The sequence below is a fragment of the Corvus cornix genome, chromosome 5, assembly GCF_000738735.6.
Source record: "Corvus cornix cornix isolate S_Up_H32 chromosome 5, ASM73873v5, whole genome shotgun sequence".
Taxonomy (NCBI): Eukaryota; Metazoa; Chordata; class Aves; order Passeriformes; family Corvidae; genus Corvus; species Corvus cornix.
Window position 1 is genome coordinate 17,581,790 of NC_046335.1, and position 24,246 is coordinate 17,606,035.

At 37.7% G+C, this 24,246-nt stretch overlaps 1 protein-coding gene and 1 long non-coding RNA gene across 6 annotated transcripts in view; one reads left to right on the forward strand and one right to left on the reverse strand.

Annotated features, from left to right (window-relative positions):
- PTPN21 (protein tyrosine phosphatase non-receptor type 21) overlaps positions 1-24,246 on the forward strand; it is a 46,221-nt gene that overhangs the window by 15,442 nt on the left and 6,533 nt on the right. For 4 of the 5 annotated variants that reach the window (XM_019280869.2, XM_010393878.3, XM_019280872.2 and 1 more), the window contains 16 exons: positions 1,744-1,841; positions 4,134-4,201; positions 4,646-4,716; positions 6,036-6,123; positions 6,326-6,414; positions 8,836-8,923; positions 9,614-9,693; positions 10,858-10,959; positions 11,511-11,571; positions 12,160-12,244; positions 14,435-15,900; positions 18,165-18,302; positions 20,659-20,880; positions 22,066-22,194; positions 22,503-22,737; positions 23,273-23,433. In XM_019280869.2, coding sequence (XP_019136414.1) covers positions 1,744-1,841; positions 4,134-4,201; positions 4,646-4,716; positions 6,036-6,123; positions 6,326-6,414; positions 8,836-8,923; positions 9,614-9,693; positions 10,858-10,959; positions 11,511-11,571; positions 12,160-12,244; positions 14,435-15,900; positions 18,165-18,302; positions 20,659-20,880; positions 22,066-22,194; positions 22,503-22,737; positions 23,273-23,433 — 3,181 coding nt within the window. The remainder of the gene's footprint in view (positions 1-1,743; positions 1,842-4,133; positions 4,202-4,645; positions 4,717-6,035; positions 6,124-6,325; positions 6,415-8,835; positions 8,924-9,613; positions 9,694-10,857; positions 10,960-11,510; positions 11,572-12,159; positions 12,245-14,434; positions 15,901-18,164; positions 18,303-20,658; positions 20,881-22,065; positions 22,195-22,502; positions 22,738-23,272; positions 23,434-24,246) is intronic. The other variant, XM_010393917.3, reaches the window with a different exon arrangement.
- On the reverse strand, positions 8,661-20,702 carry LOC120410117. Its single transcript, XR_005602072.1, has 3 exons — positions 20,619-20,702; positions 10,847-10,983; positions 8,661-8,871 (listed from the first exon to the last, which is right to left on the reverse strand). It is a non-coding gene; the product is annotated as an uncharacterized LOC120410117 (long non-coding RNA).

Genomic DNA, 24,246 nt, shown 5'->3' on the forward strand with positions numbered 1-24,246 from the left:
TGTCTTACATACTCTGTTCCTAAAATACCCTGCCAGACACCTTTCCTGCTAATTATGATGTGAGAGCTTTTGAGGGTCACCAGGTGCAGACCTCGTGGTGCAGACACTGGTGCTGTTATATACTGCTCAATGCTTGGCAGCTTTAGTTTTTGGTTTTATGTGTAATTTTTGAACTTTTTTTTTCCTGAAAACTCCAAAGTTTTGCTCTATTTCTCAGCAATTTTAGTGGCTTAAAAGTCTCTGGTTCAGATTCTGTGTTGGTGTACTGGGATGCATTAGAGTAAGATAAGTATCATGGTGTTGCATTCAATAGCTAAAATGCCTGCAGAACCTTGAATAGTCTTCTCTGGCATTTATTTGAAGAATACGGTGTTTATGCTGGAGCTTTAACAAAAATTTGGTGGTGTGCTGCGAGGTAGAAAGCAGGAGTTTATGTGCCAGCCTTATGCTTGTGTCCTAGAGGATGGTACTTACTTTGATATATGGTAGTAAGAGTCTGGGTTAGTTTCAGAAATCTGGATTTTTTCATGCCTTTTCAATACAAATGAGATTGAACATGTTTAAGCAAATTATATGTTTAAGGTACACCAGGAAATGGAAATGTTATAGATAAAAAGAGATGTGCTCTCCAGAGGTAGTGTTAAGATTCTTTATCTAAATGTTTGCTTTTAATAGCAGTTCTATGGAAAGAGCTTACCTTCTGCTTCTTGACTGGGAAGACTTGTTTCCCCAAATGGCTTGGGCTTTTCCCTTTTTTTAAGGCCTGGGTTTAGCCCCAGCTGTTCTTGTGTGTGTTATATGGGGATGTTACATACTCTCATATGATATACTGGGTTTTTGTAGGAGGATCCCCAAGAGTCTAAACAATATTTATAAATTATCACTGTATTTACCAGGACAGCAAACAGTAATGGAAGAGTGCTGTCCATTAACATGAATAAAATTTGTGTGGAGTTTACCTGACCTTTCTAATCACTGAATGAATTATAGCACATACTTTAATGTTCTCGGTATTAAAGCCTTACTTCACAAGAGTTAACACGCAATATGAGGAAGTCAAGAACTTTTTAAAACTTGACTTACAGAAGACAAGTGTCCTCCTTGGCTAAGTCTGTCTAGCTGTAATGGCAATTTTGAGGTGTTTTGGACTCCAGATAGGAAGTTCCGTGGGTGACTGAAAGGGGTAGAAAAGTTCAGGCAAATAGTGGCTCAGTCTGTGAAGAAATAGTACAGCTAGTAGTGGTTGCATGTACAAGAGATGATGCAGGAAAAGCTTAGATTAAAAGAAAAAGAAACGGTGCCTTGAAAGTGAGAACAAAATGTACAGAGAAGTTGTAATGCAGAAATGAAAGTCACTACTGGGATTGGGGGAATGCACATTGTTAGATCTATTGGAAGAGAATGCAGCAATACAGAAGCAGTTTACTGAACATTGTGAAGAGACTATAGCAACAATTTTAAGGAAGGAGGAGGTAAAAATAAAAAAAAGAAGAGGGATTGGTAGTAGATAGAAATTGTGGAGATTCTTTAAGATCGCTGATTCTAGAATGGTATGTGAAAGTTAAGGGAGGCAGGAGTTTTAAAAGGCCTTGAAGTAGTGGGTCCAAATGATGAGGAAGACTACCCTCAACTCAAACTGGGGAATGCAGAGAGGAATAGGAAGTGCAGGCACATTTTTCTGCTGTCTCTTAAAAATTAAGAAGCCCATGCTAGCTTTTGCTTTTTTTTTTTTTGCCCATGTAGGTATCAGTATTATTTGCAATTGAAGAAAGATATATTGGAGGGCAACATTCCTTGCACGCTGGAACAAGCAATACATCTGGCTGGTTTGGCAGTTCAGGGTAAGTAAGAAATTATGCCAACTAGCTAATGTTGAATTAGAAACTTTGATGATATATTTTCTATTGTTGGTTTTCTATTTGTCACTCAAAAGACCCAATTTGGTAAGTTATGAAAGGAGCTTGCTCCTTAGGACTTTGTCATACGGACTGAGGAGAGGAACAGTTGGATCAGTGGCCCCGAACTTGCCTCTGTGCAGTCCTCAGATACCTGTGTATCTAACATGTACTTTCAGGAGCTGGATTTGAAATAGACATTGGAGTTCCTTTAGGGACAAAGGCTTTAGTTGTCTGCCTATCAACAGAGCCTTCCTTTGTTTCTGTTAATGGAGACTGTTTATTCTGACACATCTTCATAAATAAGCAACTTTGAATGTACAGCTGTACTTGTATTTCCATTTTTTTATCCCAAATTTCCTATCACATAAGATTATTTCAAGTTAGTGTGCGAGACTGTTAACAGTTCTTGTGTTCAAATCACTCCTGAAAACACATTTCTGTGATACATATGAAAAAGGCAGCTTTATTTTTCCTAGCTAGGGTCAGATGGGATAGAGTATATACCAGTCCTGAGTCTGTCTGCACTGATCATGTCTGGTGTTCCTTGCAACGTGCTTGTCTGATATTAAATCTTTCAAAAGTTTGTAATGGCAGCAGCTGTGTTTAATGTGTTTGTGTACTGTTATTTGTATATCATTCAGAGTGAATGCCACTTCAGTATATCTAGCAGCAATTGTAAACCTGCCAAAACTGAACAGGACTTAAAGTCATTGGCAGCATGTACAACCAAAGATTTTTTTGTATTTTTTTAGTTATATACATTGATTGTATCACAATAAAGATGATGATTTTGTTTTTTTTTAAAATGTGGTTACCAGTGGAGTAGGATAAAGTGTATTAATGCCTTGTTTATATAACAGTGAATCGGTTTAATCCAAGCCAGGTTTTAATGGTCTTCAGCTGAAAAAAATCTTGCTCTGTTATTTCCATGTCTTTGGACAGTGTAAATGTCTCTCTGCTCAGTGAGTTGTTTATAGAAATCTTTCAATATAACCCTCTTTCCAGATGGAAAATATTCATAATTTTAGCTTTCACCATCCTTTTTTATTCCTGTATAAGAGATGAACTGTACGTCTTGATAACACAGTGAAAAAACAACTCAAAAAAAGCACAGGTTCTAAGTTAATGTACTCCAATGACTGAAGTAGCTTATACCAGGTAGGTTAGCAATTTTAGCTAGTGAATGAACAGAAGCAGTGTTTGCTGTTTCAAGTCAACTGGTTTCAAGAATGATCTGTATTTAAAATAAATACAATAAGTTAATTCTAAACACTGCTTTATCTCAAGAGCTGTCTTGGTATAGTGTGTCAGAGATGCTCCCCTTTCATATAAATAACTTCCATATTTTAATACTTAATACAAAATTGGTTCCTGACTGTCCCTAAAATGATACTGATATGTATGAGAGTCTGTGGTAATGTGAATTTTTGGGAGCAGCTGTTCCATGCAGACTGCTGTTCCATGCAGACTGCTGTTCCACAGTTTCTCTGCCAAGGCTGGTACATAACTTTTCCAGTGTAGACTGTTTTCTCTTCTTTGAAATGTTGGCTAGTCCTTTCCTGGAAACAGAGAAAGAGTGAGATTCCTTGAGATGCTCTTTGGCATGATGTAAAATCAAAACTGTTACATCCCTTCTGAGCATGCCCCTTAGTCTGGAAAGGCTTCTAGCTCCCAATTTCTGCGTGTCTGTGTGCAGGGAGCTGTAAAAGTTTTGTTAGCCAAAGGATGCTCCAGCTGCTCTGTGCAGTGTTTGAGTAAAGCTCCAAGTTAGAGTAGTCTGTTGGACCCATACTGAAGTATCTGATAGGAGGGAGTAAAGAAGATAGAGCCAGAATATTCAAAATTTGCCCGGAGAAAGCTCTGAGACAATCTGCTGTAGCTGATCTTGCTTAGAGTTAGATCTCTGGAAGCCTCTTTCATCCTCAGCTGTTCTGTGATTAAAAAAATCAAACTACTAAAACACTAAAGAACTAAGGAACTTGAATGCTGATTGTTTTATCATTTCTTCTTCTTCTCTATCCACAAGGAGTGTTACCAACTTTTCTGAAGAAAAGATGGGATTTTTTTTACCTTTTCTCTTTATAAACGTTATTGATTAGTTCGTTCTGTTGTTTTGCTTTCAGATTGTAGTTCAATAGGATGAAGGTTTGCTACTTGGAGATCCTGCTGCAATTAATTGGGTTTTGAATCATTTTGTTAAAAGTGTTTGAATCCAAGATTTTTTTTATTTTTTAGCGGATTTTGGAGACTATGATCAGTATGAATCTCAGGAGTTTCTACAAAGATTTGCTTTGTTTCCAGTTGTAAGTACTTTCTTTAAATTGGTGCATTTAAATTATTAAATTGACAAATTTAAATCCTTCTTAAAATTGGTAAATGCAAGTAATTTTTAGGAAGATTCCATGCTCATCTATCTTACTGCTCCATAGGTTGTCAAATTTATTAAAGGTTTTCTTTGCGATTGGAGTGATATATGACACCTTATATTACACAGAAACAAAGGTGTAGTAAGATCTTTTCAATTTTGTTGTATATTGTACTGAAAAGAAGGTTGAGGTACAGATGGGAAAGTGGGTAAAACCACTTCAAAACAGTGTTTGTGCTTTTTGGGTTTATTTGTGCATATTATAGCATCTTAGCTCCAAGACTAGAGTGAAGGGTTGTTTCATATGTGTAAAGAAACTATAACCATTTGATTTTGTAGAATTTTTTTGTATTTCATTCCACAAATGCTATTTTACCTTAAGGGTTGGCTACAAGAAGAAAAAATACTGGAAGAAGCAACACAGAAGGTTGCCTTGCTACATCAAAAGTACAGGTAACACATCTAAAACTCTTCAATGCTTAATTTTGGTCTTCAGTAGCTTCTGTAGCTCAGAAAGTTGTGAATCTTGAAATACAGTTGGACTAATTTCACTTCCCATTTAAATGAATTTTTTCTCTAGTACATCTGTGTTAAAGTCACCAGAGGTTTTGCTGAATGAAAATGAAAAGAGAACAGAATATTTAGTAAAATAAATGAGAGGATTCTGCTTGAAAAGAATACAGGACACAGTTAAATAGTGCCACTTCACCTGTATAATGCTTCTGACTCTTGTTCTTGTGAAGTTCTAACCCGAGTAAGGATGTGTCTTGGTAAACAACATTGGGAGTTATTGAGAGCAGGAGAAATGTGGAGACCGTAACTGTGCCAGAATGCCTCTGAACTTAGGTAGAAGGGAGCTAAGGTGCAGTACTCCAGGACAAAGGAAAGTTAAGTTCTCTTTATCAGTTCATCAGAGAAAAATGTTTGTGACTATGTGAGTAATACTGAATAATTTCCCCTGTATTGTTTTAAAACACCAGTTTGAAAATTGCAGTTTCACTTGTCTTTGAAATGCACTTGTTACAAGATTGCATGGTTAAGGTTCAGCAAAGTAAACTTAATCTTCATGACATTAGGAAAAAGTGGAAGAAATTGAGAGATTTATGATTGAAAAAGTATTGAGAGACATAACAATGAGTATGATAGGACTTTTCATGTAGAAACATTGTCTTTTATGAGGTAACTGAGGTATGTTGGTGGGTAGGTAAACACAAGCTTTGAAGCCGTGTGATACTACTGCAAGTCTGTGAGAAAGCTTTGTCAGTTGGTCTATTTATAAAGAATTCTAGCTTTACCTACAGATCTTGTCCTCATGTTTTCAAAGTATTACAGTTAAAACTGTCAGCATTTAGAAGATGAAACCAACCGTCTTTTCTGAAATGTAAAATGCCAGACTTCATATTTCCCCTACAGCAGTATAGGGGAAATGAATGTCTTGAACATGTGTGCCTCTGATAAAGTGAGGAAATGTGGAGAGACTGCTGGATTTGAGCGAGAATGTCATAATTGTCTGCCATTAGCAGAGATGGTAATTTTAACTGGTTTTTGTTGCCATTTACCCCTAAAGATGCCAGAGAGAAAGAAATTATTAGAATCAAAGTGCAAAGGCTGAGCCAAATATATCAGCCATTGGTACAGATAGAAACAGCATGATTTGATGGTTGCCTGGATGTCTTGGGGATGCTTTTCAAGCTTTGACAGTGTCATTCAGAGTAAAACAAGGATGATTTGTTCTTATTGGCAGTACTGGCTGATTGTTGTTTCATTTATAGAGGCCTTACTCCTCCTGATGCAGAAATGTTATATATGCAAGAAGTAGAAAGAATGGAGGGCTATGGTGAAGAGACCTATCCTGCAAAGGTAAATGGGGTTTTGATCTTTGGTTCAATTGCCCTTTTCTCTCTGTTTAGAGCGGTTACTTCCTGCCAAGAATAAATAAAACCCAAAACCCACACCATGCAGAATTTTCTCCTCCTGAATTATGGAAGCAGTTGTTTCTTATGTAACTTTGTGTTCAAAGACCTTTTTCTGTACTTGCATAATTTTTTGCAACTTCTTACAGGACAGCCAAGGAAGTGACATATTCATTGGAGCATGTCTTGATGGTATCTTTGTGAAACACAAAAATGGTCGTCCTCCTGTTGTATTTAGGTTAGTATTGTTCTTTCATAAAATATCTTCGTGAACTTCACATTTTATGTGTGTTCCTCACAAGCATCGATGACTCTTAGATATGACTTGTGTTTATTCATTTGATTAACCTGAACATAGTCTTCTTGTCATCAGGCTATAGTGAGTACAGTGAATTCCAGAGGGAATTTTTCAATGTATTAACTGCAGAATGAATCTCTTTCAGACAGATTAATTCTAAGAATATACTGTTGCATTGCAAAACATTTATTGAATCAAAAAGGAGCAATTCTCTGCACACAGAGCACCTTAAATCCTGAGACTGTCACATCAATTCATATAGAAATACTCACCTGTGAAATTGTCTAGGAGTTCCTTTCATATATTATACATATATGTGGAGAGTTACACGATAAAATTTGTTTTATTATTTTGGATTCATACATTTTTTTAGTTTATTATTGAATGTTCTAATAAATTGTAGACAGAGCTCTGACTTATCTAACACTTAAAATTCAGTCTTCATGTGAAATGGCTTCCCACTGACTTTAAGGGGGGTTGCTTGGGCATCTTTGGGCAGAATTTGGAATAAATTTTTAGAAGACATTTTGAGATTTTTTATAAAATGAGTCTCAGCGACTTATAGTTATTGCTAAAGCAAGAAAGGGTTTATTCTTATGAACTTTAATCTTCTAGAATTGAATTTTTGACTGAATATGAACAGAAAGCTTGAAATCCTATGGTCCAGCAGTTACTGGAACATCACTTCTGGTGCATTTCTGGAATTAGAGAAAGTAGCAACTGTGCTTCTTTCTGGTTAGTAGTTTTGTTTGACAGAATTCATAAATTCACTACTGTTAAATGTCCTTCACAGAAATTTCTGTCTCTGCTGTGATAGGAGAGCTGATGCTGAGATCTTTTTAATTGTCTGGAGTCATCAAAGTGCCCTGCTCTGCTTTCCTACAGCATTAAACAACAGCTGTACTTATCAAACACACACAGAGAGGAATAAAGATTTGTCCATGCATTTCACATTAATTCTCAAAGAATTGCAGATGCAGTGTCTGTAAACATAGGAGAAAAGTTGCACATTGGGAAGCAACAGAAAGTTTCATATTCCAGTTTCAGAATTCAGTTTTCTGCTCTTTTGCTTGTTTGTTGTATGGCTACGGGCAATTCCATCATGGGTAGCAATATCATGGTATTTGGGTGGCGATAAAGCATAGGCAAATGACCCCTTAGTATAGTTTACAAAGACTGGGTTATGCTTGAGATTGGTTCAGGTAATTTCATAGTTGTCTCCAGAAAGGATTATGAACCAAGACCTTAAATTTGAGGGATTTTTGTTCTACATCAGAATGGAGACATTAATGTTTCTCTATCTCATATACATGAGGGAATTGCTGTGGAAAAATGCTAAAAATCACCTCTATGTAATGAAAATGGGAGTCATATAAATACCTTTAGAGAGAGCCCTATATGCAGGTCATGCTTTTTCCATGTATTTGTGCACTGCAGAATATTCTTTTAATAAATCTATGATATGGGCTTTATTTACACTAACATAATACTAATGGTTCAAGCTAAATTTGCATTTAAAAAGAAGCTGAATAAATATATTTTATTTTATGCAATCTAAATTTTTTTCATATGTCAATGTGCAAGAGTTCTAGAAAATATATATAATAATGCCTTAAAGGCTTTTGTTTAGTGTAGATTTAAATTTTTTATATGGTTTGCTTTCAAACAGTTGGGACATTATAATTTACTGATAATTAAATTTGTCTAAATTTGATTTTTTTTTTAAAGAACACTTGACAGAATTTCAAATGAAAGACAAGTAATAATTGTAACTACTGTACACGTTGTACATCTTCCCAAGAGTTACTCACGTACATGTTTTCCTTTCAGCAGCCATTAATGGTAAGGAAGTGATGGTCTGCAACTTGTTCAGATAGATTAATGAACTTTTTCACAGAATCATAAAATGATTTTTTACAGAATCATAGACTTACAGCATATACTGTCTTGAGAGGGACCCATCAGGACCATCCACTCCAACTCCTGGCCCTGCACACGACACCCCAAGAGTCACACCATGTCCCTGAGAGCATTGTCCAAACACTTCTTGAACTCTGTCAGGCTTGGGGCTGTGACCACTTCCCTGGGGAGCTGTTGGGAGTACCCAGCCACCCTCTGGGTGAAAAGCTTTTTCAGGATATCCAGCCTAAACCTCCCCTGACTCAGCTTGAGGCCATTTCCTCGAGTCCTGTCACTGGTCACAGGATGGAAGAGATCAATGTCTGCCTCTCCTCTTCCCCTCATGAGGATGTCCTCATTCCTTTATCTGTATTCTTGGTGGTGGTTCTGGTCTTCAGTCGCATTTTTAATGGTGTGGAAATCAGAGCTTGTCCAGTCATATCCTGTCCCTTTTGTCTGCAGGTGGCACGATATTGCCAACATGTCCCACAATAAATCCTTTTTCGCATTAGAGTTGGCAAACAAAGAAGAGACAATTCAGTTCCAAACTGTGAGTACATTTTTTTTCATTAAGTCATCAGTAAATAAAAACACAACTTAAAACTGATCATTTAACTCAAAGGTTAAAACATAACTTCTATATATTTAGCAGCTTTGAACTGTATGAGTCAAATGTAGTAACACTGCCTTTGGCCAGCTTTCTATGGGAAGGCATTAAGAATTGGATCTTTTACGTTGAGTACATTGAAATGTTTGGTTATGAGGTCATAAAAATTTTCATCCATTCCAGCAAAATTTCTGGGATTTTTTTTTGACTTTTAAATCAGTGGCAATTAAGTTAAATATAGCCTTAGAGCTTTGCTGGAATGGGCCACGGCATTCCTTGCAGAATTAATTTTATGCAGCATCTACCAGTGGCTTTGTCAAATGGCAGCCGTTGACAATCTTATGGCAATCTTAACTATAAATTGTGTTAGTATTACAGCTGATAGGAGTGTCTTGAGCAAACAGCTTCTACTTTCAGATTTCATAAGTCTAAGAAAATTGTTAGGCTAGAGTGCATGTTTGGGCCTGCAAAGTAGACTTTTAGGGAAAACCTGGTGACATTAAGGAAGTTACATTAAAATGAAATTGGTCAATGGTAAATTTAATCTTAAAAAATTCAGTGGCTTGTCTGAAAGCAAGTGAAGGGTATGAATATTTGACTTAATGCAAATGTTGGGTTTTGTTTTTTTGGCAGGAAGATATGGAAACAGCAAAATATGTGTGGAGGATGTGTGTGGCTAGACACAAATTTTACAGACTAAATAAATGCAGCCTGTAAGTAGTATACATTAACAGAAGTCTTGGTGCCCTTGCAGCTTCCACTGGGAAGTGAAATCTCCTACTTCCTCTGTAAAGTCTTTACTGTCCTTTTTAGATGATAGTTATTAATTACTTGGGTTCATTTTCTTAATATTTTTTGAGAAAATATTGCCACCAGTTTTTGAAATACATCCTGCTTTATAACAGAGGACAATATTAAATACTGAAATCTTACCATAAGTAATAATGTTTGGCCTTTGCTTCTGGATCTCAATGCTGTGAGATACTTCAGTTGCTTTGGGGTCTAATATTGCTAGTGCTTGTGAGCAACTGGAACCACGAGGGTTTTGGCCTGTGTTTGGGTGAACTGCTCTGAAAGGACACTAGAGGCTTTAAAAGGGTGGGCAGTGTATGTGAAGCACTCCTGAAATGTGCTGGATTGACAGCTGAGAGGTATGTGGTTCTTCAGATATCCCTGGAATCTGTATAGCTCAAGTAGCACCAGTGCAAAGTAAATTTAATACAATTCATCATATTAAATTTAAATGGGCTGGTCCCCAACTTGTAAATCAATGGCTGGAATTTGAGTTACTTTCTTGGTACAGCTTTCCTTCAGTTAAGTTTCTTCAGTCAAAGAATAGAGAATTAGACACAATGACTAGTCCGCTGTTGAAAAAGCATGATTCCCACACGTTTCATTCCTCTTCATACACAGGAAAATAGATGTTTGAAATCTACTGAGAACAGTAGAAAGATAATCAAGTATTTTGTGCCACAGGTGACTCATTAATGTGTTTAATGCTAATTTATTTGAGAAGTAAGATCAATTTGAAATAGAGTAAACCTCATACCTCAAAGCCTGTAAACCTGTCTGTCTTTTGAGAGTGATAAGAAGCATTGGTCGAAGTAGTGCATTTGTGGCACTTGTGCATTTCTGTCTGAACAATGTCAGTTTGTAGTTCTGTAGTTCCTGTATTGAATGTCGGTCTCTAGGATTACTTATTGTAATTGTTTCACTGCAACATGGTTTTACATGAGGTTAAATCCTCAAAAAAAAATCTGATTATCTCTACTTTTAAGATTTCCTGTCATCTGGTCCTGCAGCTGAAAACTGTCTTATGCATGCCTGTATCAACTTCAGGGGTTTTTTTTCTAAATCTATACATACCTTGTCTTTAGAGACTCCTTGGACTCTCCACCTGAGGAGGGCTCTCAGAAATCTTCCCTCATTCTTTCCCTTCCACGCTTTCCAATCCTTTCTCGTCCTTCACTTCCCAAAGGGTGAGCTTAAAAACATCTTTCTCGCTGAAAAATAGCAGTTCATTTGTGTCATGCTGTTTTTTGACCTCTGTCTTGCTACAAGATACAGAGCACAGGTGCAGTGTAGGGTGGGGGGAAAAGGAGCTTAAGACTTCTGAACCTTATGTCCTGGAGCCAACCCAACAAATTATGAAAATTCGTTACCACTGGCATGACTGTTAGATCATACAAATGCTAATGCAGTATAGTCATGCTTTCCAGTTCCTGTAACATCTGTAACGTTACAGTCCCTAAACAATTTTATGTCTGACTTGTAGAAGAGGCGATTTTATGTGGGGTTCAAAGAACTAACTACGGTATTTTGATCTTGGATTTTTGATTTTTGCTTTGTGATGGTGGCTAATGCACACAGCTCTTTTGAGACTGCTGTAAAGACTAACACAGGCTTGGCTCCAAGAAATGTAGAGTTCAAAATGTTCAATTTTTAATTGAACTTGGGAGTGTTTTCTGATGTTTGAAATAGGTCTTGCTATTGTTAAGAATAATTTTTTACCATAAAATTTCTTCTATAGACAAACTCAGCCCGTTACAGTGAATCCTGTTAGAAGACGATCTTCATCCAGGATGTCCATGGTAAGGAAAGCAAATAGCTTTATGTTTGCTTTTTTATGGATTTCAGTTGACTTTGAACCAAACATTGGTCCCTTTCAGTGAAATAAAATTAGTAGTGAAAAAGATGAGTGTAGTATGTGAGGAACTGTTTGTGACTTGTAGGAAGAGCTGCTGTGTAATATCTAAATTGTGGAATTAAAATAATTGCAGTGAAAAATATTTTAAACACTTCCATTTTCAGTTTGAATACTGTCTCTGGGACACTCTCCTAGATGTCAGATGGCAAGATACAGTCTTGGGTTAGTGGTGTATGATTTCCAGGTTTTCTTCCTGTTTTTTAAATTATTTTTTGTATGATCTCAAAGGAGAAACTTATATTGCAGATTTAGAGACATGGTTTAAGACTAAGGCTTTGTTTGTGTTTATTTGTAATATTATACACATATAATACATAATACATATTACTATAATGTGTGTAATGCTATATATAATACATACATTGTTACATGTATATGTAATGGTATATGTTATATATTAAAAAAACTTCAAGAATTATTTTTAAAAAGAATAATCAGTTTTTAAGTAACAGTAAGATGTTTGCTTTCTTAGCCTAAGCCTCAGCCTTATATGATGCCTCCACCACCTCAACTGCATTACAATGGTCATTATACTGAACCATATGCATCTTCCCAAGGTAAGTTCATTAAATCCCTGGCCACACTACACAGCTTTAGAAGGTTAAAGCTATAATTTGTATTTGTAGCTACTTCAGCTAGAGCTGAATAAATTAATGGGTGAACATGGGATAGGTTTGTACTAGAACAGTCATTGAAGTGCTTGCTGCTACTCTAGACACATAGGCTAATGTGAAATACAGTCATGGAATCACAGAATTGTTTAGGTTGGAAAAGACCTTTAAGATCATCAAGTCCAAGCATCAGCACAGCACTGTCAAATCCACCACTAAACCATGTCCCCAGGTGCCACATCTACATGTCTGTTAAATACCTCCAGGGATGGTGACTCCACTTCTCTGGACAAGCCGGTTCCAATGCTTGACCAGCCTTTCCAAGAAGAAATTTCCTAATATCCTATCTAAACCTCCCCTGTTGCAACTTGAGGCCATTCCCTCTTGTCCTGCTGCTTGTTACCTGGGAGGACGCAAACACACCTCACTACAACCTTCTTTCAGGTAGTTGTAGAGAGCAATAAGGTCCTCCCTGAGCCTCTTTTTCTCTGGGCTAAACAACTGCAGTTTCTTCCACTGTTCCTCCTCCATATCCTCTCCTATGGGAGATGAGCAATGCCAGTTAGGATAGCATATGCAGCAACTGTAGATTGAGGTGTCTTCTGTGAGTTTAAGCTGACTATTGCTTTTTTTGGTTCATGTATCAAGCTGGTATGGCATTGTGAGATCCTTGTCAATATTGGTCTTAATAGCCGCGAAGAGATTGCCCCCAGACAATTCACACAGCTAAAATTTTTTTTTAAAAAAGTAAATCCAGAATTCAGGAAGAGAGGCATTTGTCTAAGTTTGCTAGACCGCAAGGTGTTGAGGAATTCAAAGGCTAAGGCAGGTTATGGACTTGGTATCTATTATATTGAAACAAAGAAAGAAAAAAACCCAAGCAAACCCTAGCTAATATTCTCAAGCAATGTAGACTCCTTATCTTAGTGGTCTACAGCTGAGTCATGGCTGCTTTCCCTCATCATTTTGATTGTTACACATTGTGTCTTAAGTTGCTGCCCTGAAGGGCTGAATCTAATCTTTTGCAAAGTCTCCTGAAGTTTGATAGGAACTTTCCAGACCTACAAATCTGCTGGATAAATAGTACTCTAAGAAGCCAGCTCACTGGGAAGGGAATATGCACATTTTCTATCTAAGCAGAGTTACACAGGTCTTCATGAAATTCAGGTATTCAGCTACATTCAGAATGTAGCTGAATTCTTTCCGGTTTAGTGTTGGAAGTATTGTTGGGTACTTGCTACTACAAGCACAAGTGCAATTTTTGAACATCTTTTTCATGAAATGATTTTTGATTGTCAGCAAATTCACTAACATAAGTGTGGCAATTATTTTGGTGAATCCAAGAAGTTAAATCATGGAAGGCATCTACAGCAATGGCTGAATTGTTCTCTTCTGGGGACTGGCAAATTGTACATCCAATGAAGTAGTAATGAAATTATTAAATGTGTCTTGGATGTATGAACTGTTAGATCATTTTCTCACCCATCAGAGTAGGTATATGTTAATGTGTGAAAAATATATGGTGGTAGTTTAAACTGTCTCCAAAATTTCTGGAGAAAAGTTAATTTGGTTTTTTTTTTGAGGTCTTGTGGTACTAGATCTACATGTGCCCTGAAGGAGTAGAAGAGAGAAGAGCAAGGGTTTCTGTTTGGTTGTTATGGGACTGTTTTTATGGTTTTGGTGGGGTTGCTTTGTTTTGTTCTGTTTTTTGTGGAGGTTTTTTTTTTTCTTTCTTTGCTGTTCAAGCTGTTTACATTAGTGCAAAACCTGGTGTGGACATTCATTTTTTCAGTGGTGTGGTTTAAGATTGATATGTCCTTTTTGAATTTTGGACTGAAACTTAGGAAACCTCTCCTAAACAGAAGAAAATAATTCTTAAACAGACAGTGTTTTCCCATGGGGGTTTGCATCATTGAAATAAATATAGTAGGTTTTTCTGGTATATATACCTTGGGTATCAACAAAAACAGAAAAGCTGGAGTTTTGGTTTGGGATTTTTCCCCTTCCCATTTCAATACATAGCTTAGAATAATTGAGGTTTTGAAAATCTCAAACATTGCCTTAGCTACATCTTAATAGAGGATAACTTTGTTTGATGTCCTGGACATAAAGATTGTTCTTAAACTTTACTTTCAGATAACCTCTTTGTCAGCAATCAGAATGGATACTACTGTCACTCTCAGACTAGCTTGGATAGAACCCCTCATGACTACAGTGGTCGGATCCGCAATGGGAGTGTCTATAGTGCACACAGCACAAACTCCTTGAACAATCCACAGCATTATTTGCAGCCGTCCCCCATGTCCTCTAATCCAAGCATTACTGGAAGTGATGTCCTCAGAACTGATTATGTCCCATCACACAGACACAGTGCACTAATACCACCTTCTTATCGTCCCACGCCAGACTATGAGACTGTGATGAGACAGCTCAACAGGGGGATGGTGCATACAGATAGGCAGAGTCATTCAATGAGAAATCTTAACATCAGCAACTCATATGCTTACAGCAGGCCTGATGCCTTAGTTTACAGTCAGCCTGAAATTCGAGAACATGCCCACTTTGCTGCCCCACAGTCTAACCATTATCCATTTAACCTGAACTACAGCTTTCATAGCCAATCCCCCTATCCCTATCCCGCTGAAAAGCGCCCAGTTGTTGGGGCAGTCAGTGTGCCTGAGTTGACAAATGTGCAGCTCCAGGCTCAGGATTATCCAGCACCAAATATAATGAAGACTCAAGTCTATCGACCACCTCCCCCATACCCATACCCAAGACCTGCAAATAGTACTCCAGACCTTTCACGACATATCTACATCAGCAGCAGCAATCCAGATCTCATCACAAGGAGAGTGCACCATTCTGTCCAGACATTTCAGGAAGACAGCCTGCCTGTGGCACATTCTCTTCAGGAGGTCAGTGAACCTCTAACATCAGCACGCCATGCTCAGCTGCAGAAAAGGAACAGTATTGAAATAGCAGGCTTGACTCCCAGCTTTGAAGGAATAAGAATTAAAGAGAGGACCATGTCAGCTTCTGCAGCAGATGTGGCTCTTCCAAGAGTTATCTCAGAAGGGTCACAGCCCAACATTCTGCTGGAGAGAACGAAGCAAAAAGAAGGTGAGCAAGAAGAATGCGTGAACTGTGATCACAAGAAAACCCTTTCAGATGCCACTATGCTGATTCACAGTAGTGAGGAAGAAGAAGAATTTGAAGAAGAGAACAAGGCCAGTACAAGTCTTTCTCCTCTTCCTGAAGATCAAACCCAACTTTCATCTGTTATGGGAGGTTATTCTCATGATTCAGTACTAAACTACCCTTATAGCTCTGTTGCTTCATCTGCTGGCCCTTTGCATATTCTTGAGCCTAAATTACATATTACAGAGGCAGAAAAGAGAATGAAAGATATGAGCCCTGTTCATTTACTAGTAGAAAGCCAGGTACAGAGAAGAGGGGAAGGACTGCTTACTCCATCTATGTCAGAATCTGATCTTACAACATCAGGGAGATACAGAGTAAGGAAAGATTCAGTAAAGAAGAGACCTGTGTCCGATCTTTTGTCTGGGAAGAAGAATATTGTGGAAGGCCTTCCCCCTCTAGGTGTAAGTGGATACTATTTCTCTTGTTTCGGGTTGTCTGTAGCAGTTGATTGGGATTTTTGTTTGAGATTTGGGGTTCTTTTAATCAACCTGAGATGCTTTTAAAATATATTAATTAAAAGCTACCTTAAACTTGACCTTTATTTTTCTGTGTTTCCCTGATTAACTGTGCTTAGCTATCTTTTATCCCCTTCTCTGCCATGTTTGAGTTCTGTTTGTATTGTCCTCCCACGCAAATCCAGCTGTGCAGTCTTTATCCATCTGAAAACCTAACCTGGCTAGGAGCTTTAGAATGAGCTAATTTAAAGTCAGTTCTAGATCCCTATTCGGCCGTATTTCTTATCTGGAGCAGAAGCAACTCTTTCCATTCAACTTTCTCATCTTCTCACTGAAAAATCATAGGTAGCCAGAATGTTCACTTTTTAAAAAATTTGTTTGCCCGCTTCTTCTGATCTAAGAGGGAACCTGACACCTTAAGGAACAAATTCTTTCCTTGCATTCTCTTCTTTACTCCATGCCTTTCCTTTTTCATATCCTTTCCCTTTTGCTTTCTCTTCAAGCTGGTTTTATCCCACTAAAGGTATTTCTTGCTTATCATGTCTCTTTCTCCTACTCCAATCTTATGATGCCATAAATAGTGAAAAACTGCAAGTTTCACCTTTCCTGTAATTCCCACCTCATAGAAACATCAAGGTCTATGTGGACTGTACAATTTTACTGGCACTCCTAAGTGCCCACTTTGTTTTAGACTTTTGTTCAGTTTTAGTAGTTTGTGGCAGATCTCAGGTGCTAATACAGGAAGACCATTTTTTATTATTATTTTGCCTTTTAAAATTGATTGATACCTGAGTGTCAAATAATTTTCTGCACAAATTGGACTGCAGAGGTAGTACTATATAACTTGTACTGCTGTGGTAATGTACAGCTGATGCTGCAAAAGCTAACCTATGCAAAACTATGTGTTGAAATAGTTCCTGCTCTCACAAGTTTTTGTCTGTCAGATACGCTATACATGGAGCTGAACACTATGAAACAAACCTCCATCAGCTTAAATTCAATTTATAATTGTGTATGTTTTTCTATGTCTTCTTCCTTCTGTTTTTTTAATGTGGGTATAGGAAAAAAATGTGATACCATTCTCCTTGTGTTCACATTTAGATAGTTACTTAGTATTTGTTCTCCAAAAGATACATTTTCAGACAATAATGTGTCTACCAAAATCATACCCTCCTTTTCCTTTTGACAATTATGTAGATATTCTTGTCAACCTTTAAATTAAATTAATATTAGAACTTTTTCATTGAGAGCGTCCAGTAACACAGTTTGTAGTTCAGAAACATTTGAGTGTTGTTGCATATTACCTTTCTGTATTCATAACTGAGATGAATATCCTAGTTACAAAGCTGGCCCCTACCAATGCTTGCACATTTTGCTTTTCAGCGAACTTTTATTGTTGTATTTGTGTTCACTTCACTTTTAAATGCAGTCTCATCTTCTTAGCTTTGTCTTCCTATATCTTACCACCATTTAACTTTTGAAAGCATTGATTATCATTCAAGCAGCATATGCGCTCATATTTTCAGTGTATTTTTGTTAACAACTAAACTTAGTGACTGCAGGAATGATGAAATTTTCTCTTACCCTGTTTAAAAGAATAATTTGAATTAATTCTTTCATAGAAATCCCCCTTTGATATTTTTCTCAAATAATGAATGGTAATTCCGTAATTTAGACTCATGGCCTGGTGCAGGAGTCAAATCTGTCTGCAGTTCTGTGTTCATGTTTTGTATGTCAAGTTCGTTGCAACCTTAGTAAAATATTTAACTATATTCAAATATCTTAAAGGTATATGATCATTGCTTGATTGTAGGGAAGAAAAGTGCCTGAAAACTGAATAGTCTAGTAAGGAATCATTTTTATGTATTATTGGTTTTGGGAAGTGATCCCAGGTCTGTTCAAGAATGTTAATTATCCAGAGTGGCCACCTCACGCCCTCAGTCATGAGCTTTGTAGAGAACAATATTTGTCATTCTCATGCAGTTTCATTAACCAGTCTGGAATGAAGACAGACTTGTGTTGTGTTCTTGGAGGAATGTAGTCCCACCACCCTAATCTGTCACTGCAGTGCTTCTCAAAGGAAAAGGTCAGAGCTGTTCGAAGAAGGGGCCAGAGAAGTATCCTTTACTTAGCTGAACTCATTTGGTTTCTGCTTTGTAACATAATCAGCTATTTAAGATTATTTACAAGTTTTAGCTTTTCTTTTGCAGGGCATGAAAAAGAATAAAAATGATGCAAAAAAAATGGGGCCTCTGAAGCTAGCTGCCCTAAATGGACTGGCATTGACTAGAATGCCTCTGCCAGATGAGGGGAAGGAAGAGTCAACAAGAGCAACAAATGATGAACGAGTATGTTGAAGTTTTTTAATGTTTGATTTACACTAGCAATTTTTCAAAATTACATTATTATGAATGATATCTTTTATTGACTTTAAAATGCTTCATATTAAGGCAACTCAAATGCTGAGAATAGAAACAAAGAAAAATATTTCTGACTGACAAGTCATTGCTAGAAATATTGTGCGTAACTCAGATTTTTCTTTAGGGTGACAGTGATTCAACTATAGTTTATCCTTTGAACATACAGGAAGCTAATTAACTAGTATGTGCTGATACATTTTTATGCATCTTCCTATTTTCTTTCTTAATTTGGGGTTTTCCAGAGTGAAAAGGTGTGAAACCTACAATTCTGAGTGTGAGATTGATTTTAGTCATAATTATTAGTAATTTATATGGTGTTTTAGAGTAGGTTTTGCAGTTAAATTGCATCCCCAGAGTAAAACTTGTGCAGATTGTATTTATCTGTTTTCTTCAGGTGGAGCCTATAAAATGTAGATGGAACTTGTTTGGTCTGCTGAAATTTTAATCTCAGTAAAAGATGTCAGATCAATGAGAGGACATCAGGTTGTAGAATTTGGGGATCATTCTTTGAGAAATGTAAGACTCCATTGGCTTGTGTCAGGATAAAAAACATCAGTAAATCTGCTTCAGCCTGTTGCATATATCATTAAAGAAGTGCAGGAAAGTGAAATACAGTCAATATTCAGGCTGTGATGGGCTACGAAGAACAGTGCTGCCATCACACATCTGACCAGAACAACTAGATAAACCAAATTCTACAGTGATTATTGCCCATTCTGCAACCAGTGGTCTCTTTAGAATCCGATTCTGAGTGTGCCTGGGCATCCTCAGCTGCAGACCCTCTCTAGCTCGATTTTGTTGCTAGTCACTAGAGATCTAATCTAGGGATTCGAACCTGAAGGAATAGTCCTGCTCTCACCTGCTGCAGTTTAAATGCACAGGCCAAGAAAATTAATTGCAAGTCACTCAGTAAAAATTGGGTTGAACTACATGTACATTGCTTAAGATGCTAAGGGACAAAAATTAAAATTGTATTACTGAAATACAGGTTTAGTACCTGTGTCGGTTATTTCCTCTTACCTAGAGCCATCATCTCTTTCTGGCTTGACCTTTACTGGATTCAGCTGTGTTTGTATCCAGCTAGCTCTGCCCAAAGCATTGTGGCAAAGAGGAAACCATAAGTCAAGTTATGAAAAAGTCATACTTTTCAGAGTCACTACACTTTCTCTTCAGGCAGTCACATAGAGGTAGAATAAATACCATGAAATGGGAGTAGTTCCTAAAACAGGTGAGAAGACGCAATGCAAAGTACAACTGTGACATAAAAGGAAGTCCAGAGTGCAGACACTTTAGAAGATTAATTTAGTGTTGATTCAGTGCCTGTTTCATTGCTCAGCTTATGTTATCAGTTTAAAAATATGAATTTAGCCTAAAGATAATAAAGGAGTTTGTACAGTTGATGTATTGGTGTGCAAATTGCATATGATGGAAGTTTACACCTTCCTCTGCAACATTTGGCATACTTACTTGATAAAAGACACTTCTATGACCTGATACCACAGCACAGTTGCTGTAAGAATCTGGGGGCATGTGACATAGATGAAATTTTCTGGCTGACATCCTACATATTATTCCTCTAATTATTGTTGGCAAAGAGATGCAGAAATTCCAGAAGCGTCTTATGATTTAGAAACAACTTGGTTTCAAAAGGGTAAAGGGGAGGGGGGAGCAGTTTATTAAATGAAAAAGATTGAATTATACTATTAGAAAAATTCTAATATTCAGGTTTATACCTGAACTGCAGCAACAGATTCTAAGGCAGCTTTCCTGCTGTAAGCAAAGTTTAGTTTTTCTCCATCCAAACAATTAAGTTTGTGGGGTTTTTTATTATTATTTTGAGGGGCTTATATTATTGTAAGGTTAAAGGAGACCTTTCAAATGATGTCACCTAGCATGCTGTATGGAGCAGGTGGATCAAAGGTATTTGAGGCAGTATGCAGTATGCAGTATGGCACAGCTGTCTGCTTGGCCAGTTTTTTTCCCCTCAGCTGGGCTGTCTTTACAGAAACTATGAAGTAATTTTTCCTTTACAAGCAGTATCCACATAGGTCTTTGTGACCTAATGAAGTCTAACAGGCTGCTTAGTTTTCACTTGAACAAAATTCCTCCTGGTTAGGTTTGCCTCTAATTTATTCTGGTATGTTTGTGGAAACATTAATAGCTGGAAAAGCATTGAAGAAGTATGTAGGAGAAGAAAATACATACATTTTATCCTTCATGAATTCTCTGTTAAAATAGACTCACCTTAGGATGTGACCTTGTATGGTTATCTGTGTTCTTTCAGTGCAAGATTCTGGAACAGCGGTTGGAGCAGGGGATGGTGTTCACGGAGTACGAGCGCATTCACAAGAAAAGGCTGATGGATGGTGAGTGCTCAGTAGCTCGGCTGCCTGAAAACGCCGAGAGAAACCGGTTCCAGGACGTCCTTCCTTATGATGATACCAGAGTAGAGCTGGTCCCAACCAAAGAAAATAACACGGGTTACATCAATGCATCTCATATCAAGGTGAGAGCAATACTCTTGGAGAGATATTTCCCAGTTTGTGTGGTAACTAAAAGTGCGTTTGGCTATCAATTTTGGTTTGGTAAGATGAGTGATAATCCCTCAATCTTTCTCTCTCACTTTCCCTTCTTCTCCAGAAGTTTCTTCAGGGAAAGCAGGAACCTGTTTTCCTAATCATGTAGAATAATGGAGGGTTAATTATTGGAGGGATCTTCTGCAGTTTGCTTCTGTGTTGATCTGTGTCCTTTCTGTGTTGTCTCTCTGGGGATTGCTGCTAACAGAAGGCACGCCCATTCTTCCCAGAGCTAAGGAGGCAAATAGGTTTAAAACAAACTGGGATCCTTTGCAATGGCTGTGATATTTTTGAGCTGCAGTGACAGTCAATTGCTTCTTCTTTTTCTGTACTCTCAGACTGTGTCCACAATGGGCAGTGAGCAATCTCCCAGCTTAATCTTTTTTTGATGGTTAGAGGAACTGCCAGAGCCAGGCAGTTGAAAACTGGCTTTTTCAAAACCACCAGTTGCCTTCTGTCCCCATCCTTAACTCTTTAAGTTCTGTTTAAAAGTGAAGAATTTGAAGGGTGACCTCAAGAACTTTCAAGGCAGTTAATTCATTTTTCAATACATTGACCTGCCTTAAGTGCAACTACAGTTGGCTTCATGCTTTCTCTGAAAAGAGTTGAGATTGTCAACGCAGCACTCGTAGTTGTGTTGCTGTCTTTTTTTAATAAAGCTGTTTGTACACCGACATGGCATCGTAGTTTCTCTGCTTCATTCACGAATGTTGACTGAATCTTCTGACCCTTCTCAAACAAGATAATATTTTTTCAGGAAATAAGAACTAGTACTGTAATAATAGTTACAGCACCAGAGTATGAAAGCTTCTCTAAACCTGAATTTGCTACAATACCTTAAATTCACAAAAGAGAAATACAATTTCATTTTCTCAGTTTTACATGGTGCTTATGATATAAAATACATTTATTTAGCTATGAGCCTATACAATTTTGTCTCTTCTGCATCTAATGTGACAAGATGCAGCTAAAAAATGGGGCAGATAAAACTCACAATGGGCGCTTACTTCTGTGGTGTTGCTGCCTTTTTTCATTTTGTGTGTCTTCAAATGGCTGACTTTAGAATTGGGGAAAGGGTTTTAATAATTACTCATCTAATGTCTTTCTTTTTACAGATCTCTGTTGGAGGCATAGAGTGGGATTACATTGCCACGCAGGGCCCTTTGCAGAATACATGTCAGGATTTCTGGCAGATGATCTGGGAACAAGGGATTGCGATCATAGCTATGGTGACGGCAGAGGAAGTGAGTAGAAATTGAGTCAGGTTTCTCCCAGAAATTCCACAATGATTTTTTTTTATAATCTGTTAGAGGATCTTTGCTCCAACAAATAGACCGATCAAAGATAAGTTTCTAATGACCCCTTTCTGTCTTGATTTCTTTGGCAGAGAAATAAATTTGCAAACTCTTTCTGCTGGAAAGTTGGTTTTCTCAGTAAGAGGCCGTAACACTCTAGTACTACTTAACAGAGGAGAGATACAGTTGTTACTACAGGAGGTTTAGCTGTATGGATGTTCTTAGGTTTCTTGTTAAGCAAGTGTTTTACTTTTAAGGAAAGTGGGAGAGAAAAAAGCTTCAGATACTGGCCACGTCTTGGTTCAAGACACAACACTGTGACATATGGAAGATTTAAGATTACCACGCGATTCCGTACTGACTCAGGCTGCTATGCAACTACAGGTTTGAAGATTAAACATCTTCTCACAGGACAGGAGAGAACGGTTTGGCATTTGCAGTATACTGACTGGCCAGAGCATGGCTGCCCAGAAGATTTAAAGGGATTTTTATGTAAGTTGTATTTAATAGCTTTGTTTTGGGGTGTGGTGTTTTTTTAATGACTTCTAAAATGGCTGCTATATATGAAGTAGCTTTTGACACAATGCCAAGCATTCCATTGGAAAAGGTTTCTTCACACCAGCAAGAGATACTGAACTATATTTTTTGCAGGAATATAGCTGACAGTTTATTAAAGTGACTCCTTCTGTCTAAAGCAAATAATTTACCAGAAGTCCATATAGAATAAAACATAATTGTATCACATACTACACATTTGTGTATGTTGCAGCAGTAGCAAGATGGCCACAAGCTGCCTTCAGTAGGAATAGGGGAAGAAGCAAAGGAAATCCTTACTAAAGTTAGATGATCCTTACAGATCTGTATTGCTATGGTTGGGGTATGACTTGTGATTTGTACAATGTATCATTTTTCTGTGGCATGTGGATTGTTAAATCACTGCTTTTCTGGTGGTCATACAGTATAATAGCATAGCTTATGGGGGCTTCATCTCCTAAATTAATTACTCTTATCTTGTTGAACTTAATAGCATACTTGGAGGAGATACAGTCAGTGCGGCGCCACACGAACAGCACAGCAGACCCTAAAAGCTCTAATCCTCCCGTGCTGGTGCACTGCAGTGCAGGTGTGGGACGGACAGGAGTGGTCATACTGGCAGAGATCATGATTGCGTGCTTGGAACACAATGAGGTGAGCTCTTTTTCTTTCTTGTGCTTTAAGTAATGCTAGGTAGTGGAAGAGTAAATAACCTGCCTAAAATATGTTACGGCTGTTCATCTGAGCAGCCTTTGGGAGAGGTCTTACCACTATGCTTGAAATAGCTCTTGGGAATTCAACAGAAGTTAATAATCTTCTAGAGCTGCCCACGTGCACACCAGGCACTGGAATGCTCATTTGGATTCTTGACTCCCTAAGATGTTGAGTCATTGAGTGGAGCAAGGTATGCCCTAGGCCACTGAGCATATTTCAGGATTTCATCCTGACTTTACTGCTTCTTCCGTTAGTTAGAATTGATAATATTCAAGAACTGGCTGCTTTGTAGCCAGTCTCTGTACTTGTTATTATTTTGTTCCTAAGTGTAGTGTATTTGCAGTATCAGCCTCAGTAGAGGACAGAGTGGTATTTTAATAGAATAAAACCAGTCCTATCAACCTTTATCCAGAAGTGAACAGCTGTAAAATGTTCATTAATAATATAATGTGTCAACTGAAACCCAACAAACTTACTGTTTCATTATGCATCCCTCTCCTAACACTGTGACAGACTTTTTCAGCCATTAGGTTTGTGAAGACATAGGTGACTTTACCATTATGCATATTTCCCAGATGATCAGTGGTGTAGTGCAGTCCATACTGCAGGCATGGGCAATGAATTGTCAGAGCTGAAATCAGAACAGCTGATTCTGCCCTTAGCTCACAAGGCACTGCTCCGAACCTCCTGCTGGGAAAGTGCAAGCCAGTTTCCTTGCCCCAGTCACTTGTAATGTTTTGTTCTCTTCTTCCA